Source organism: Channa argus, chromosome 2 (assembly GCF_033026475.1).
Source record: "Channa argus isolate prfri chromosome 2, Channa argus male v1.0, whole genome shotgun sequence".
NCBI classification, from domain to species: Eukaryota; Metazoa; Chordata; class Actinopteri; order Anabantiformes; family Channidae; genus Channa; species Channa argus.
In genome coordinates, this window is record NC_090198.1 from 31,182,706 (window position 1) to 31,202,557 (window position 19,852).

Consider the following 19,852-nt stretch of genomic DNA (forward strand, 5'->3'; position numbering starts at 1 on the left):
GCTTCAGATTCAGGAAGCTTCTGCAGCTTCTTACTAAGCTCCCTGATAATTCAGACCTCATCAGTGAGTGTGGTCCACTGCACGAAGGAACTGTCTGAACAGTTCTACTCTATTAGTTCAAGTGACACATTTTCTGAGTCCATTTGTTCCATTCGTGTTTCTACTTCTTTTGTTTTCACTGTCCACTTCTCCACTCACCCTGAGCCCAGTTCTGTTGGACCCAACTAGCAACTTAGGCTTCAGTGTCTGGCTCAGGGACACTTCAACATGTGGACAGGAGGTGTCGGGAATTGAATCATTAACGCCCTGATTGTTATTCAACCACTCTTCCTCCTGAGCCGCAGTCTCCTATTTATTTGATTATATGTAAATAAAACTGAACTCACTCACTTATTTCAGACCAGACCAGTGTCTGAGTTCAGTTCAATTCAGAACTGGACCTCTTTCCTGTGTTGACACCATGATTCTCACCTTGCATCCATTTACCTGTAAGTAGATTTTACTTTGTGTGAATCTGAACAGAAGGGAAAATGGAGCAGGTTTTACATAAACCAGTTGACTGATCCAGATCAGTACAAACAACCTTCTCAATAATGGTCCCGGTCTCTCCACGGAGCCTGTCTTTTGTTGTTCTGTGAGGAGCCGCCACTGACAACAGCTGATCTGTGCAGAGAAGTGAGACGTAACAAAAACCACGTGAATTTTGATTCTGACAGTGGTGGCAGAGCCACAGATCAGATAGGAAGCAGGACCACATATGGCAGTGAACCAGATCTGATGTGGTTTGTTCACACAGCAGTAAAAAGTATCAGATGATGTGAATGGAGCCTGACAGGGCACTGAGCTTCTGTCAGGTTATTACAGCTCATTTACTAAAGCATTCCAATGTCCAGCGAAGGTCTGAGCCAGATTAGATCCCAACCCAGCCAGCAGTCTGTCTGCACAGTCCTGTTCGGCATCGGCAGGCCGGAATCCACCGATCCACAGGAGCTCCTCTGGGAAGAGATAAAGGAGATGATCAAGTAGAAACAGAACCACATACTCATACAAGTGGATTCAGTGTGACATTACAGAGCATCTTAGAAACTGAAATGAAAAGCAGCTCCCTGGACCATGTGAGAGAATTATGAACATTGAAGTCAGGCCAACTTGTCCTGGACTCTTGAAGGGGGTGGGGGGGTGGGGGGTCAGAGGAGCAGCCAGGGGGAAATGGAAATCAAACTAAAAAAGAGAGAAAGTGGAGGAGAAGTCCCAGTTGCTAACAGACTAATGTCTTCCATCCGCAGGAAGACTCTCCTGCCAACATCACACATCTTCCCCATCCAAAAGTAAATAAAAGACCTGTGTGTCTCTGTGATGCCTCCTGCCAAAATCACAACATGTCAGTGGATTATCAGCTCAGCTACCATTGCTGCAGAGCTGTGACGCTGCTGCTGCTGCCAAGAGAGCATGAAGAGGATGTTCCCTTAGAGCTCATGGTTCATCTTGTCCAACCACAGTGAGCAAGTTTTTTAAGCAGAAGACAATTTGTCCCGTTTCTAAATGTTCTCCATGTCCACGGTTTCCACCTCATTGTGTTTGTTCTGTTTCTGGGTGTTTTGCATTTCTTTGTATTTGTGTGTGTGTGTGTGTGCGTGCGTGCGGGAGCTCGCGTGTGCGTGCATGCGAGTGCGCGTGCACGTGTGAGTGGGTGCGTGTGTGTGTGCGTATGTGTGGATGTTTTAGGTCTTTCTGAGGACATTTCACATCTCTTTGAAAATGTTTTGGTTTCTGGGATATTTCCTTGTTCAGCCAAGCAGACAGCAGCATCTAGCCGCACATCAGCCGATCAACCTGACTCAGATCTGCTGCACCTGTTTCATTTACCGAAGTCTTTAGACATGATGTTGGTTTATGTGTCTCACAATGTGTCCAGGATGAGGTTTCAGGTTTCAATCGGCCCGTATCATGTTCAGAGATGAGCCGACTGTGGACAGGAGTGTCAACTGCTCTGTGTGGTTCCTCTAAGCTGTCAGTAAGGTGCAGCAGTGTCTTCATGAGGTTCACGAAAAGTCTTTCTCGACTTGTTGGACATTGGTGTGTCTTTTGTTGGAGGGAGGATACGTTTTCTCCGCTGCTCCCAGGGTTTGTGCTCAGCTACACTAACAGTAACATGTACGTGTCAATGCTGGACCAGTTTCAGTGAGGTCTGTTTAGAATCTCTAGCCTATGGTCCTATTGTGAGCGTAAATAAATGTTCTGTATGAGTTGCTGGTCTTCTGCGTTCACCTCAGCAGTTGTTGAAGCTGAAAACCTTTTCCAACAGCACCCAATCTTTGACCTCTTACCTTTGGCCTACAGAGAAGCAGAACTCACTGAATTCTGTGCAAACACTGATTTGAATACGACCTTCTTCAACCTGGATCCACCCTGTCAACATAATGTCCTCATGATGCGTTCACATTTGGATGTTTGCAGGCACATATTTCACGTTAAATCAGTCATATTTCAGTCAGTCCGTGACACTGACAAGGAACATGTGGAAGTCATCTTCTCTCTCCCAGACTCTCTGCCAGCTGCAGCTTCTATCAACCTGCTTCTGCTTCACCCGCTACTCTTTTCTCTTTTTCTACTGTTTCAGGGTCATAACCAAATCCACGTCTTCACTGCCCTTTGTCTCTCTGCTCTTCAGTCCATTTCAGCATTTCCAAACATCTCCTAATGTTCATTGTTCATTTTCTGTGTTGTCAGATTTGGCAGAAGCTGAACCACAGACAGAAACACATAATCATAATCATAATGTAGTTAATAAAGTTAGGTATGGTGCAGCTGTACTGCTTTTACATGTCTTATTATATTAATGAGAAAATGCTGCTTATTTATGTCGAAAGGGAGAATTTGTGCTTTATAAATAAAATGAATTATTATTATTATATGTTCGCTGCAGAACAGCATCCAGTTTATCTGAATACAGAGTTAATAAACTGTTTGTGGTTGATGTCAGAGAAAAATCTGGGGTTGGATTAGTAGAGAAAAGCTTCCCAGTTACCTCAAACACAACCTGTTTATTTTTGCTTAAACTAAACCACCATTTTTTTTTTTTACCAAAGCAGAAGCTTATTACAGGTTCTGGATGTTTCAGAGTGTTTATCAGAAGTGATTTCTCCAGCATTTAAAAGTGCCAAACTATCAGAAACACACACAAAAGTAACAAAGGGGACAGAAAACCACCAAAATAAGATCCAAAAGTACCAAAAATACCCTCAGCACCTCCTGCTGTGGGTCCACTGCTGCTCAGAAGTTGTTGTTTCATTCCAAACTGACCATAATTATTTCTTCTGCTATATTTATTTGTTGTCGGCGCAGAAATGTCATTTTGAAGGATTCATTGCTCCATCAGCAGCTTTAAAGGCTGTGAAGCGATGAATCCATGAGATAATTCAGTGTGTGGTACCTTCCCCTTGACAACCCCAACCACTCCCACCTCAGAACATTGAGCCTGTTACATTTCCGCTGGTCAGCATCCAAACGTTGTGTAAATCTGAACAAATCAAGAAAAATTTGTAAAAGAACATGTAAACTGACCTTCACATAAAAATGGTTTAAAACTTGGAGCAAAGACAGAGTTTAAATTAGGATTTTACTTTTAAAATATATGTGTATTTTCCCGTGTCCTTGAAATATTCTTACTTTCTTACTTTCTCTTTGTGCTGATTTCCTCTCTGTATCAACGTTCAGAGTTTTTATCCTTGAGCCATTGCTTCTGCAGGTGAACTCTGTGATGTCAGACACAACATGACAGGTGTGATGTAAAAACATTTGCCTCATTGTGTGTCAGTCACATCCAGTTTTACTGAAGCTCCTCTTCTTAGCTCCTATGTCATGTCCTATCAGGCTAAATGTTTAATTTTTGGAGCATTGCTAATGATCTTTGCAGCCCTGTGAAGAATTTGCCTATTTCTGAACAACTGATGCTTCAGTTTTATCTCCCGAACATATCCTTAAAATGCTCTGACCCTGTTGATGAGGTTCAGTTGTTGATCTGGATCCACTCTCAGCTCTGAGATCATTTAAAAAATTGGCCTTCTGTTTCCTTGGAGCACTTTTGATCTCAAACATATGTTTTCAGCACAGAATGAGCATAAATCTGGATTTTCTCCTCTTTTACACACAGCTTTTCTTCTTATTTGAAATGATGGCAATCTCCTGTTTGGACTTAGTGATGGAGGTTGGATGTTGCAGATTGATCTATCTGACAGATCAGTCCAGGCAGTGGGCATAGAATTAATAAATCGAGAGACTCTTAAACACGCTGTCCCTTCGGTTCAAAGTGTTGGAGCATTAATATGTAGTATGTATGTATGTATATGGAGTCTGATGTAGAAGAGGTGGGGGGGCTTTCTGATGTCATTATGTGAAGTTATATGAACATGCTTCATGCATGTGCAGATCGAAGTGCTGACAAAGAAAGTGTTCAGCAACTGATCAGTCACACACACACACACACACAAAGAGTTACACTAGGGTTACATAACAAAGAAATATGTTGGTTTCAGTTCCCTCTGCTTGCTCCTGCTCTATTGTAAAGGAGTTAAACATTGATCAGCTAAAAACTGCATTCTGACTGTCTCCCTGTGTCTAGGTAATATGTGAGCAACAGCAGCAGACTGTGACCCTCCTCACTGAGACCTGACAGGCTATAGGATCCACCTCCTCAGACCACCTGAACTCACAAATGCTATAGGACCGGCCTGTGGAAGAGGTGACAGGGACATTTGTTGTTTATCATTTCCTGTGTTTTCAGTGGGTGATGGAATGAACACTACCTGCTGCTGTGATACCAGAAACAGAAATTAAGAGGTTGCAGGGCACGGCTCTGGTTGTCGGTGTTAATGTGGCGCCTCTTTACAGTCATACAATTCATGTTGTATTTTATTTGTGCGACAGCTACCAAACTTTCATAAACTAAACTGTGCAGGATGATCAGACTCACTTTCACAGAATTTGCTTGGCTCTTGACATAATGATGATGACCCTCTGATGAGACTGAGTCGGCCTGAGTGTGGGGGATTGGCTCAGGAGACACCAACAATGCTCTGTCTGCAAAGACGGGCACGCAGCTGCAACAGTCTGGTGTTTAATGTGTTGCTCATGGACACTTACATTAGCTGGGAGAGTTTGTCCGTCGAAGTCGTAGTTAAAACATGATTTTTGTCACCTGAACAGACATAGTCCTGACGTTAAATGTAGTTTGGCAGATTTTTCTTCCGTAACTTTACTGTCTGCGATTCTAAAACTTTAGGTTTGATGGAGCAAAACTACAGACTGAGCCTTTAATGCTAGTTTGGGTTGTGTGATTGTCCTATGAAAGTCCTCCAGCAGCTGCATGGACTCATCCACACATTAAAAATATTGTTAAAGTAAACATTAACTGGACCAAATCAAGAAACACCAGACTCACAACAGACTGAGATAAAACAAGCTCTTTTATTATAATAATTCAGATTTTTTGGTATTATATATATATATATTTATTTTTTATATATATATATATATATATATATATATATATATATATATATATATATATATATATATATATATATATATATATATATATATATTTATATAGAGGCTTATTTTACAATTGAGACGTTAACTTTGAAACAAACATTGGTTTGTAAAAAAACAACAAAGTGCTTCCTCTTTCATCACTGACTCAATCATCATCTTTCAAATCTCTGATGAGCGGATCAGACCGAGGTCAAAGGTCAATGCAGAGGACCAGAAGGCACCATGTGTGTGTGTGAACAGAGGAAGAGACTTTGCATAGAACCCCTTTTCACATTAGTTTAGTCTCCAAAGCAGTAACACAGAAAAACACATATGTAGAGTGATGTTGAGATCAGTACTAGTGCACGTGTCCCTGTCAACACTGTGCTTTCATGAAATATAGCGCACGTGAGAAAACTGCTTCTCCTGCCCCCCTCCTCTGGAAAACAAACGTCTCCAAACCTGCATTTTCCACCAAACTCAGTGAACATTCTCCTCACTTTTAAGAGCGGGAAACAGTTTTTCCAAAAGTTCTAAAAGCTGCATGTTTTGAAGCTGCAGCAGGATTGGAGACGTTTGGTTTTCACTGGACGGTGACACGATGAAGCTGGTACCACAGTTTATTCCAGTCTTAGTTGTTTGTGTTTTTTCACTTTGGCATGAAGCCCTCACAGGGCCGGACCACGAGTCTACTATCACTCACACAGAGATCAAACATTTAGGGAACTAAGAGAGAAAACATGCCTTGAGTGTGAGCAGGAGCATTTGTGGAGTTTTTCCACCAATGTACAAAATGTGAGATGAGATGATTTTTTTTAACTCAAGCCTGAAACACTTTAACTGCACCTGGTAGAAAATCATGACAAACTAAATCAACTTTCTGTTACTAAAAACATTAAAAACAAAGCACAAGGGGAAGAGCAGCTGCTGCACAGATAAAGCTGCTCTTATTATTACAGAAAGTTTCAGATTGTACCATCAGACAGGTCGTACCAGTGGAATCACGGAGAAACCCAAGTAAAAAGGAGCATAAATCATACATACATGACTGTCTCTGCAGATAGAAAATACACATCATACACATACACAGTTTATAGGTAAGCAGTGTGCACTTTGCATTTCATAACTCTACTATTAACACAACTTGTAGTTCATCACGAGACGATATGGAGATGGTAACTTGTATAAAAGAGACAAAAATAATGAAGGGAAACCATGCACAACAGGCTGATCGGGGCTCTTCACCACCTGCCCTACCTTAGCTGCTCTGATATGTGAGATGAGTGTGTCATGGCACACAGTCTGTACGGAAATAAGGCACAAACACCAGTCCTCTGTTGTGTGGATCTGCAGGGGAACGAGCTTATCGGCTTTTGCACAGAAGTGTAAAAAGGCACATGAACACTGCAGGAAATTCAGTCTGGGCAAGTTTGTTTTTTACCGAGTCACTAAAAGTCTGATTCTCTGGGCTGAACACCTAAACAATGATCGCATGGAGTTTTCTGGGAAAATCCACTCAACAGGACAAACTGCCTGCAGACTTCTCGGGTCTGAAAGTCCAGCACTGGAAAGTGCTTTTACTTGTGTTCAGTGAAAAACAGAAGTTTGCGCCTCAGTAAAAGACACCTTGAAGTGTTCAGGCCGATATTTTAACAGTGACCGGTTCAGCTGCCTCAGTCTCCTCTCAGCTCTCAGTGGAGAGTGTGTAAATCCAGCAGTACACCAGTCCACCTACAGTGGGACAGTCTCTCAGCTGCCCATGGGTTTGAAGGATCCGTCCGGCAGCTGTCTGAAGATGCCCCGTAACGTGTCCAGCTCCCGGGTCAGGTGCTCCACCCTGCGCCTCAGTCTGTCGTTGTCGGTGGTCAGCTCCACCACCTTCTGCTGCGTTTCCATGTTGCGCATCTTGGCCTTGTCCCTGCTCTTGCGCACAGCCACGTTGTTGCGCTCGCGTCTCAGCCGGTACTCCGGGCTGCTCTTGTCGACGTGCTTCTTGGGTTTCCCGCCTCCGCGCTGCGGATCCAGCATCTTCAGGCCACCCTGCTGCGGGTGCTGGTGTTGGTGGTGGTGGTGGTGCTGGTGGGGGCTGGGCACAGGTGTCGGCGGAGGGGTCGGGTGGCCCGGCTGGAGGTGCATGGTGGTCTGCGCGCAGTGCGCAATCTGGTACTGCAGGTGCGGCATTTGCTGCTGTTGCTGCTGCTGCTGCTGTTGCTGCTGCTGCGGCTGCTGGGAATGCTGGGAGTACTGCTGGGGGTGTGGGTGGTGGTAGGTGGGTGGAACGCCCGGGTTCAGATCTTCGTCGTCCTGTGGCTCCTGCTTGATGGCCACTGGTCGGATGCGCTGTGGATTGTGCTCGTAGAGTGGCTCCAGCTTGGACTCGATGTAGTTGGACATGTAGAGCTGCTGGGGGCCCGGGACGCACGGCACCGAGTCGTAGTCCCCGTTCATCATCTTATGCTTGTCCTGCCGGGAGTTGTGGTGGAACAGGTCGGCCAGGAAGTCGTCGTTGAACGCCGACGGGTCGATGTAGGCGCTCAGGTCGATCGAGGTTTCGTTGTCTCCGATGTCACCGCCGAGATCTGCCGGGTCTCTGTAGCCAGAGGGGGGCTGCTGACCGTGGTTCAGGCTGCTCATCAGGGGCCGGGGCGCGACCTCGTACAGGTTAGAGAGCTCCATGGAGAATCTAAACCCGGGCAGGCATGGCGAGGAGCTCCGGGAATCCAGTTTGGAGAAAGTCACGTCCTCTGTCCTGTCCTCGGGTTCGAGGGGGACATGCACTGCGCGGTGCACGGAGCTCGATAAAAGTGTGACAGGTTTTATTTGTGATCCAGGTCAGAGAGACGCGGAGTGGAGCAGTTTAAAGCGGCAGACTGTCGTTGAGAGTCCTCCTGCTCAGTAAACTCTGAACTGTCAAAGTGCTGTTATATAGCAGGAGGAGAGAGTGGGCGGGCACACACACAGACACACACACACACACACACACACTAACACACACACTGAGTGCAGGACTTAACCCACTATCACTGCACAAAAACTCTTGTTGGAGGAAAACTAAATAAAATAGTGCGTAAAGCCCCTTTGTGTCAACTCCGTTTGGAAAAGTTTTCATCAGACGGACTTCACCTCTGTGACCGGACTGGACACGGTTTACAAAGACAAGACACATAGGACTGTGAGAGAGGAAGAGCCTGCAGTCTACATTCGACTCAGACCAAATCAGAAAATTTGAACTTTCATGCTGATGTTTTCGAATTTAACGTGTTTTTTGTATTTTCCTCTAAAATGAGTTCATATATTATAGTTTTTTTTCTACAGGATCCATGAGAGCTACTGTCCAGGCGATCTGATCCTGTTTATTACATGCATGGTAAAGTTTAAACACATGTGTGAGGTCTGTGGCCTTAGGGGAGCGTCACTTATCAAAGTCACGAATCACACCTTACACGTGCAGGTTTGTTCTGCTCCGAGCTCACGACCGGACACCAACCGCACAGACAGACCCGCCTCTGCGCACCAGGTGTGTGACTCCACCGAGTACAATCCTGTAGAGCTGCCTTCACGCAGAAAACATGGTCTAAAACACGATGCAATCATCATACGTGTATATGATAAAAGTTTCGTGTCCAACAAATTTGAAGTTACAGTTACTAGTCGGAATTCTCCGTCGGTTCCTGCTTTCGTGTTAAGACGCTGCTTCGTGGTTTTACATCAACAATCTGAGCAGCACAGACACACGTAGAGCTGATACGGAGCGGGGCCGCTCAGCAGGGGTCCTTACAGGGGGTCCCTGCAGGGGGAGAAGGAAGAAGGTTCATCTGGGGCTGTAGCGGGGTTCCAGTAGAGAGGGGGTGTAACGCTTGAGCCCGAAAGCACGGACTGGAGCTCCCTCTGTCGACGGACACGGACCCTGTTCATTATTTCTCTGCAGAACTGCATTTATTGGCGTTTTTTACGTTGCTAGTGACATATTTACATAGTTTCAGTTTGTCCCTTTTTCTTTTTACTGTCACTGAAAAGTGACTGAAAACAGTGTGATTAGACACAGCAGATGATGTTGTACCTGATGAGGATGCTGTACCTGTCCATGGGACAGTCCCAGGGACAGGTACAGGTTTTGACAGTGCTCTGGAAATCCTTACATTAGTTAATTAGGGGTTTGCAAGGGATTTCGGGGGTCTTCAAGGTAAGCTAGGTAGCTTAGTCAGTTTAAAGAGGATAGGTGGACATGATACGTGTATTCTTGAGGGGGTCAATGGCTCTTTGGACACTTCTTAGGGGCCTTGAAAAAAATATTTGAAGTTCAAGCTCAACAGAAATGCATAAGCAAATCACTGATGTTGATAAGCAGAGAAACATCAAAATGTGTGAAAACTCAATGAATCCAGTTTTTGTGATGGTTATCTGAAGTTAGCAGCAATAAAAAAAACAACTTGGAGTCAGATTGTAGACTGGAGTTGCACCATTTCCTGAACAAAAAAGAAATAAAGGTCAGAAAGCTTCAGGACATACTGTACTCTACAGTGAGTTTGCCTTGGCACAGAAGGAGCCAATGACTAAGACAGGGCGTGTGTTGACCTTTAACCTCTGACGGACTGCACTGTATTTAACTGACTGATCACACTGAGGCGTCTGAAGTCTGTATTCATTCTAATTCCACTTACTTTATCAGTCAGTTCTTTTCAGCCCATCTTAATGAGTTTTTAACTGCCCCGTCTTTATTTCCCTTTTATTATTTCTTTTATCTCACACAACTGGAACTGATTTGTTCTTTTAACCTTGTGATTTTGCTGCTACACATTTAGAGCATTAATTCAACGTGTAAAGGTCACGACAAAAGCTTCTCGCCTGTGATATCATCAGGTTTATAGTAGAATGCAACTTCATAATTACAAATTCCTTCTTCAAATTCTTCTTCTTCTCAGCTCTTTCTTTAAAAACAGCTCATGATCTCATTGACATGAACTGAACGAAGGAGAGGCCACTAATTTGCATCATCGGAAATGTAGGATCCAGTGTTTTAAAGTTTGACCTGAATTAGAAATTCAAGCCCCATTTACCTTAAGTATCAATGTAAACACTTGAACGCTGTATTTCTGCAGTTTAATTCCAAATCGCCACAGTCCAACAGCTATTGCTGTGTCAGATAAACCAGACCCAACTTTTCACCTACAGTGCCTGCAATGGGGTGTTAGAGCCACTGCATGAATCCAGTTTAAAACCGTCCTCTTAGAGCTGTGACACACCGAGTCCATGGACATTTGGTGGGTGTCCAAACTGTCTGTGGACAGTGAAAGTGTTGTGGAGGTGGTAAATGAACATTGCAAATGTAACTCAGACGAGAGATGAAAGATGTGTAAGGAAAATGACAGAAAACTACTTACATGAACACCTGAGACTCTATTACCTGCTCACCTTAGACTCTAGGTTCTTTTTATCTCTTTCTTGATCCTCCTCCTTCTCTTTCTCACAGAGTACGTTTGTCATGTGAGCCTGGTTCAGTTTTTTTTTTTTTTTTTTGCTCTGCGCTGGCCGTCAAACTGTAAAAAATTATGTGTTTCACACAATGTTTCTGAAGTGACAGAGAAACAGATAACTAACAGTCTGATAGTCAGATGTATGGGGGTGTACGGCAGCACAAATTAAACCAGTAGTTCCAGCCTCCATAAGCAGCACAGGTGTGTTACAGCTGCACAGGAGTTCCCCATCATGTGTCTTTTTTTTCCATCAGCTGAGACTGACGCTGTCCCTATTAGCTGGCTCAAAATCATCAGTATTATTATTCATTAACCAAACAGTAACCTGGAGGAAAATGTTACAACACTTACTGGAGATCTAAACGTCAGACTTTTGTTTATTATTATTAAAATTTGATGTCATCAACACCAACAGGAACTAAATCAGTACCCTTGAATTCATTTTATGACTTCAATAAAGGCTACAATAAAGTTCATTTTATTCAGTTTTTCCATACATTTCTTCAAGGGAAACATGCACCATAACATTTTGATAATGGGGAGGAAGTCAGACTCACAGCTCTGGCAGCATTCCAGACATGTTCACTTCTAAACGATTCTGAGAGAGGCTCACCCTTTTTATTAGCAGAAGTTTCCATTGGGAGCCAGTTCCACACTTCAGGAGCTACAACTTCACATTCTGCTAGTTAGTTCAGAGTCATGATCAAGAACAATCAAGAAACCAATGATAGGGTTTGTTAGTTGCTTGTGGATGTGCTGTGAATTCTTGGAAATGCTGAAAATTGCCAATTATTGTAAAAAGATCTTGATTAGTGAAACTTCCTCAAGGACCCGGTGAATTTATTCAAGGAACTGTTTTAAGAATTGTGCTGCTGCATGGACCACAAACGATCAGAAAAAGATTTTTTTTCCTTGTACATGGTTGCTATTTAGTGATCTGTTAGCAATTTTTAAATATATATGTATTTAAATACCGAAGTACATATAAATGAAATGGACTTTGATTCCTGGGTGAGATACGCATTTTTAAACTTTCCTTACACTCATTGACTTTCTCTTGTGTGTAATGTTTCTGAATCATCAAAGTATTTTTATGTGGATTCCACATAGGTAAGACTGACACTGTACAGTAAGTTATTTTTATATCAGTAATATAAACATGTAAAATTAGTATTTTCAGTGTGATCCAGAGATGAAGTCACTGCATGTATGAACTCATTTGACCAACCTCATTATTACATAAGAAAAACCGATAGAAAACAACCCTCTCCTATTAGTCGAATCAGATGTCCATCATAACGTGTGTTGCGTCACCCTAAGACATACTCACCTGTGATTGGCCAAGCTCTCGCGCCGCAGCCACCTACTCACTTCTGATTGGCTGACCCTAGACATTGCCGTACATGGTAAAAGAGATTTCGCAATCAGCTCCTCTCCGTGTTCCAAACAAAAACACTCGCAGCTCAGACAGATGAGCTTAAACGACAACTTTTTACACTAACTTTTTCTTCTTTGACGGATGGTTGATTCCACCGCCGCCCCGTGAAGGTAAACAGGCTTTTAAAATGTCTGTGTGTCAGAAAAAGGGAGCGCTAACAGTAAGGTTAAGCCTTGTTAGCCCCAGTTGCTAACTAGCTGGCTAGCTGCCCGGCTAAACGGGTTTTGTTTGTAGGAAAAAGTCAAAACATAGTTTCGGTCGGGTTAACGCCATATTAGACTCGTCTTAGCGCTGGTGTTTAGAGTGGATAAGCTCAATGTTAGTGTGTTATATTGTGAACCATCTGTTGGATGCTTCGACTGAAACAAAAGTTGTTAAAAGTGGTCGGGAATTCATATTTCACGGACTTGAAAGCGACTTGTTTCAGGCCATGTGGGGATGTTTGTCGCTGTATTGTTTTGTCCACCATTGTTATCGCCACCGAAAACATGAAAATTGTGCTTAGCCCCGCATGACTCCGGAGTTCCCCTCTTCCTCTCACAAAGGGAGCCGATGATGATGCAACAGCAGGCAACAGCCGAAGATCCGCTGGGTTTCACCCGGAGCGTTTTTTCCTGTGCACCGCTGTTTGGCTGCATAGCAACGGGCCAACCAATCAGAGCACAGCTAATAATTGTCCGTGCGGAATAACAATGCGACCAATTATCTTGACACAGGGACTTGGGCTGGGGTGGTGGGTGTTTGTGGGGGAGATGAATCCCCCTGACTGATGGATTGAGGTCAGCTGAGAGTCTGCAGAGGTAGAAAATAAGGCTTTATTGGTTTCTGTCATAGACGATGCAGAGAAATCTGGAGAAAACCTAGGGGGTAGTTTTTTTATGTTTCCTAATCACAGTACCACACTTGGTCAATGATTCAGTTAGCGCATAAACAGAAATAGTCATCCACTACACTCATAGTATTTATTTGCATTCCAATTAGCCACCAACAGGGTAGCAACCATTTTTCCTGGGGTTCCCAAGTAAGCAATGCATCATAATGCCAAGTAACAAAAATTAAACAACATTAAAAATTACTACTGACAACTGGGGATATGCCATATTGTATTGACATTGTGTATAGATATTTTTTTCTAATGCTGGGCAAATTAAAGAGATTCTGTTGTGGTATTTTTGAGATTCTGACAGTTTTACAGCATATTACCATATTTTCTTTTTATTCATGTCAAAGCCTTTATAGAGGTTTGTGATTTATTTCACTGTTTGCAGTAATGTTTTAATATGTAATCCTTCAAGCCATGGTATACAAGTATTACAGTAGCTATTAACCACTATTCCCTTTGTTGTTAATTTAAAACAAGTAATGTCCCAAATATTAATTTAAAAGAGAATTTTCTTTTCCTTTCAGCTGTTCCCTTTCAGCGAATAATGTGCCTCCATCTAACCGTATCCTCTGCATCCTCTTCTCTCACACCACCTAACTACATGTCCCCACTCACTACATCCATAAATCTGCTCGTCCTCTAAACCTCCTGACTGGCATCTCCAACCTCACCATCCTTCTATAGATATATTCAGTCTCTCCTCTGAACATGTGCAAATCGCCTCAATCTGGCCTCTGACTTTATCTCCATCACATCTAACATGAGCTGTACTCATTCCTGATCCCGTCCATCCTCGTCACTCCCAAAGAGTAATGCGTAATTTGAAAGAAAATTATTCTTTCTTTTAAAGTTATTCTTGAAAGTACAAACAAAGCTTGGCTCAAGTATTTTATTCCTAGTAAGGCATACCTTCCATCCAGAGTTTGAACCGATCTGCTTGTTCTAGAATTGTACCATTAATCTGTTTGTGTCGCTCCATCACTTCTTTTTCCTGGCATGACAGTCAGTGTCTTAAGATATTGCCTTTATTAGTGCTGTTTGAAGCAATGTTTGGCTTTGGCATTTCACTGCTGAGCAAGTCCAATGACCATAATCCACTCTTGATATTTCAACATTTTTGGATGATATAGTTTCCTGGTAGTGCTGGCAACAGAAGCTATAGATGTAGCAATTTTTTTTATCTGCTTCAGATATTGTAAAACTAAAATATAATTTCCAAATGCAGACTCCAGTTTACTCTTGGTCACAGGTTCTTTTGGTGTATCTCTCAACTCTTCTGGTGTAGAATCTTCAGTTATAAAGCTAATTAGCATGCAGCTATCCAGCATGCCATTGGGTGGTGTAATTTTTTAAAATGTACAGATATTATTGTAGAAAAACTGTCGTGTGCCACAGTACTTTGCCCTTTTTTTAAAAGTAAAAGTTGGATAAGTAATTGTATTATAAACATTGTATTATGATTAAGAAGGATAGGCCAGCCAATAAGATTCCACTCTCCACACTGATTGAACAGTATTCTGTAGCACACCTCATGGTGAACAATGTTTTTGCTAGCCCACTATTACAGCTGGTTTGAGTTAAGAGTTTGTATATCAGTATATGGAAAAATTCATGCTGGGCTGTCATTTTACAGACTGTTCTAAATTATCCACATGATAGGAAATTGCCATGTAGTAACAATAAAAAGCAGTTTTTCCCACAGAATGTGCTAATACCTGGGGTGGTAGTTATCTGTGAGGAGGGAGGGGGGGTTCCACATGGCTATCTCCGCTCTGATAAATACTCACTTAATGAAGGTTGTTATTATTCAATACTCACTTTAAGTTCAAAATATTAAATTTTTGTAAGCTGTTGAGCAGTGTTAAGTTCTACTAACCCAAGGTTCTATTAATTATTTTACCACATCTGTATCAATAAAGCTATATGCAAAGTACACAAACCTCTCTATAAAAGTTCAACACCAGCATCTTCCACAATGATCATACAAGTAGCTGAATCATCTCCTCTAAAGAAAAGCCGAAGGCCATCACCTTCACAAAGAAAGGATTTATTATTGGACTGTTTCATTAAACTGACTTTCTTTTAGCCATAGGTGTCCTTAATAAACTGACAAAGCTCTTTTAAATCAAACATCCTCTACATCACTATCAGACTGTATAAGTCAGTTTCACTGGAAAAGTTGTAGTTAGATGGTCTACAAAGTTACTGTAAAGTAGCTTTCAGGTTAGCGCTTTTATAGTAATTGACAATCAGCCAACAATTACTGTGATGAAGAGGATGAGAAATTGCTGGTAGAGCTGATAATACCGTTATCCTGAGTTTTACTTGTTCAACGTGTGCTGGAAAACTATTGTCTCTTTAGTGGCTTTTCACTGATGCACACTGGGTAATGATAAAACTGTAGCGACATTTGTAAATAACTGGGCTCCCCCTGTCTTTCCTCTCTGCTCTGTACATCAGGAGCAGGTGAACTCTGAGCTAGACTTCAGCATAAACACCACAAATATAGGTTCAGGTCTGATTTTTAATTTTTGGAAAATATGCTCTTGATTTCAGTCGCATATGCAAGTGAACTGGTTGTTACAGAGTGATGCTTCTTAACATATATAGACAGTCTTTGGCACGGGCAGCAGTTGTTGTGATGAAGCCTGTTTCTCCAACAATGTGTAAAGACCACACACACCAACAACAGTCTCATTTTTCCTGTTATCAATTTATTCATTGAATTAACTTTGCCAACTGGTGATTTGAGCTGCTGTTTGACATTTTAAGCAGCAAATAAGTTGTCTACGTGTGCTGTGAGGCTAATGTTTGCAGATGTTGTTTTGGACAAATATATTTCAGCAGTCCTCCCCACGTATGTTGTACGTGTGGGGAAACAATGTAAAGTAAATTATGTGAGGACGTGTCACATAGACATTTTACATGAGACGCAGACAGAACAAACTTGCTGGAAAAGTCTGAGCAAGAGTTAACTGGAGACTATTCACTGAGAGATTAGATGTGAATAAGTGATTTGTGTCAGAGAGCTGCATGAACAAAGGAAGAAAACATGAATGGAATTTCTTCACAAACACCAACAAAAAAGGAGGAGGTGATCCGGATGTTTGAGCATCAACACTAACAAACTGCTTCAGTTCTGAAGATTTTGTTTGTCAGAGGTCCTTCCTATCATAGAAGAAGGGAACCTTGGAAAAAGTGACAGAGGTGGTGGCTATAGATGAAGATGTTAGGGCTGTTATAGATTTATGGATCACTGCATCCCAGTTATTTGTCTTTTGTTAAATTTTTTAACAATAAAATATATATAAAACTGTTTGTACATCATTATTCTCATGTGTAGGAATTTCTTCATGTTAATCACCGGAAAGTCACTATTTGAACATGCTCATCTTACCTCTGTTACCTCCGTTTGTTTTTTTAAGGGTCCACTGTGTGTGTGCGTGTTTGTTTTTAGTGTTCTCTTCTATATGACTAATGAACCATAAAGTTTGTCTCTGTTCTGTGTTTAACTTGAACATGTACAGGGAGAGACTACAAATGAAAATGAAAATTACTTTTTGGTGGTGGGGGGGTCAAATTGATGGATATCATTAAGTATTGATATACATTTAATACCATGTTGGTTCTGTATTTGTGAGACCTTAACACAGGCTGTGTACTGTGCTCATTTTACAAATTGATTTTCCTTTTGTTGCCCAGGTTCCTTTTGGTGTGAAGTATCTCTCCTTCGGCTTCCTGTTCCCGACTCATCTCTATACCTGGGGAGACTGATCGGAAATCAGCACTTGCAGGCAACACTTCCAAATGAGCCGGCCGTCACAGCCGAAGCTAAACACAACTGACCACAACGGCGTGAGTGTCATTCAGAGCCAGGCCCACGCCGCCTCATCCTCCTCATCTCTGCCCGTGTCTGTAGCCGGACTGCAGCAGGTCCCCCAGCTCATCCCTGCTAACCCTTCACCTGGAGGTGGCAAGGCCCTTCCCCCTAGCAAGATGAAGAAGCCTCCAGCAGACAAAGACAGCGAGGAGTACCGCCAGCGTCGTGAGCGTAACAACCTGGCGGTGAAAAAGAGCCGCATGCGCAGCAAGCAGAAGGCACTAGACACGCAGCAGCGAGTCAATGAGCTGAAGGAGGAGAATGAGCGTCTGGAGGCCAAGATCAAGCTCCTGAGCAAAGAGCTGAGTGTGCTTAAAGACCTCTTCCTGGAGCATGCTCACAACCTGGCTGACAATGTGCACCCACCCGCTGGCGCAGAGGTCTCCAGCCCTGCCCCCAACAGCACCTCCACCAACGGACAGTGAGGAGGGTGCAGGGACATTTAAAATCTGCAGGAAACACAGGATCACTTCTTCTTCAGTGCTTTAGTTTCTCATATTTAATCTGATAACACCCCCTCTTCAACCCTCAGTCTTCAGGGTCCTGGAAAACCCAGCAAAGTTTTGATTTAGATTTTCCAGAGGATTTATCAAAAACAGGAGCCAAACATACTATTTTATTATAGTAGTGTTGTATGATTCTTTTGATATTTCGTTCCGTAAAACACATCTTCTAATTCCGTCTCATTCCCAAACTGTCCTGAAAAGGTTTTCTTCTTTGACAGAAACTGATCAGAACGCACTGTCATTATGTGAGGACCCATAAGGATCGAATGTCACATGGGGTTATTGCTCGATCGATTGATCGATCGATTGGACTGTGAAGGATGAACTCCTATAAACTGAGATGTAGTCCAGTGCGTATTCCCATGCAGTGATTCTGGAGCAGAAAACATCTGGAGGAACTTTTTTTCCTGTGCACCCATTGAAAACCAGGTTAAATCAGATTGTGATCCAGATGTTTGAGTCTGCACTTCCTCAGCTGCAAGATGAAGATGTAAACTCCTGAATTCCCTTCATTAGGATGTGTATTTTCTTCTGTTGTTCCACAAGGATTAATGAAAAAAGGTCTTGTTAAAAAAACCTAACGAGAATTTTTAGGGTTTTAAGTTTGTTCACTACATGTTGGTATTTAAAGGACCTTGTGCTTCTCACAACCTGGGTCATCTTTCATTTTCCCACATTTCCGTGCAGATACTGATGTGTGAGTAATTTCATTTTTAATTAACAAATCAGGGCAAAGCTCTCAGTGAGACCTGGGTTGTGTATATACATAAAATACAGCAGCGTTATCCTTTACAAGGTGGTTTTCTTAACATAAGGTGTTTTGAGTTGCACACTTTTAATGTTTGTCTCTAAACAGAGTCGGTCACTGGGATGGGGAGCATCTAATTTTACACCCTGGGTCATCCTGTTGAATTTGTATTTGACACACCTGTGAGGGAGCCTTTAAAGGTGTACGACAAGGGAATATTTCAATAACAATGTGTCATTCCATTCTTTTAGTAAAGGAAAAGAGACAAGAAGCATTTTGAAAGTTCACAGAGCCCCTGAAAATATGAACATATAGAAATATGATCCAGTTGTCATTGTTAGTGCAAACTAACAATGACAACATCACCTAACCTGTAAACTTATAAACTGTTGGATTAAAAACGGTGGGTTGGTCAGAATATGGTCTTACTAAATCACAATTATGTGAAGTTTAACCAAAACTGAAAAAAATAAAATTTTGACTAATTTGCTGAAAATTTCATTTAGTCACAATAGGGAGATAAAAATGGGAAACACTTGAAATGATCGGCTAAAGTCAAAGAGACCTGCTAAATGAAAGTTAGGCGCTAAAAAGTTTTTGAATTTCAGGGGGGAAAAATGTATCAAAGTCATCAGCTAAGTCAAAAATTTGACTTGGAAATTTTAAACGATCAGGAAATAGTCAAACATTGACTTGGTGATGAAATAGTTGATTGAAAAGTCAACAATATAATAGAAAGTCAAAGGTTGAAATGAAAAAAATCTAATCTATAAGATTTAAAATTAAATGTTATTACTGGCTGAAATGGGCTTCAGACCTAAAACGAAGGACAGATCCAGCAGCTCAGTGTTTTTACAGTCACGTGTTGTGTTTTGCCACTTAGTCCCTGAAACCTTTGAACAGGAGTTGCATGTTGTCTTTTAGTGGGTTAGGGTGAATCAGCTCGGCCCGGTGATGTAGACGATTGTCCTGCTCTCTGATTGGCTCTTGGTCTCTGCACTCCTACCTGTCCATGCCAAGGGCTGCTATGTTCAGTGAATCTGTTGATTATTTCAACATGTAACAGAAACCATATTTTTAGTGGAGCCAGTGAAGTTTTTATTTCAGTGATCAGTAAAAAAGTTTTTGCTCAGTGAATCAGCTCGGAATTATTAATGTCCATCCTTATTAGACTTGGTTATGGCTCTTTTGTTTAATTGCACTCAATGAAAAGTCAAATCTGCAGGCTGTTTAGTGTCTGAGGCCGAGCTCTGGACTAGTCAAACCTTTATTAGAGCTTTGAGGAGAAGATGCCCCTCTCACAGTGACTCCTCAGCCTAAAAATATTTAGTTCATGATGATAAGAAGCAGAGACAATGTCTTAGTGGAGAAACTGGACTCGGGTGATCGGT

At 42.1% G+C, this 19,852-nt stretch overlaps 2 protein-coding genes across 2 annotated transcripts; one reads left to right on the forward strand and one right to left on the reverse strand.

The window, feature by feature from the left end:
* Positions 1-5,447: 5,447 nt before the first annotated feature.
* cebpa (CCAAT enhancer binding protein alpha) lies at positions 5,448-8,448 on the reverse strand. Its single transcript, XM_067492131.1, has one exon. It carries the CDS (start codon positions 8,206-8,208, stop codon positions 7,282-7,284), a length of 927 nt encoding a protein of 308 aa, XP_067348232.1. The 5' UTR covers positions 8,209-8,448; the 3' UTR covers positions 5,448-7,281.
* A 3,947-nt stretch (positions 8,449-12,395) lies between these two features.
* On the forward strand, positions 12,396-18,485 carry cebpg (CCAAT enhancer binding protein gamma). The gene is made up of 2 exons (XM_067492144.1): positions 12,396-12,554; positions 17,030-18,485. The coding sequence occupies exon 2, from the start codon at positions 17,135-17,137 to the stop codon at positions 17,630-17,632; it is 498 nt and encodes a 165-aa protein (XP_067348245.1). The 5' UTR covers positions 12,396-12,554; positions 17,030-17,134; the 3' UTR covers positions 17,633-18,485.
* Positions 18,486-19,852: the final 1,367 nt, after the last annotated feature.

Excerpts from the sequence above, each read along its gene's own strand:
- cebpa (XM_067492131.1), bottom strand. The coding sequence starts at position 8,208 with ATGGAGCTCTCTAACCTGTACGAGGTCGCGCCCCGGCCCCTGATGAGC.
- cebpg (XM_067492144.1), top strand. The coding sequence starts at position 17,135 with ATGAGCCGGCCGTCACAGCCGAAGCTAAACACAACTGACCACAACGGC.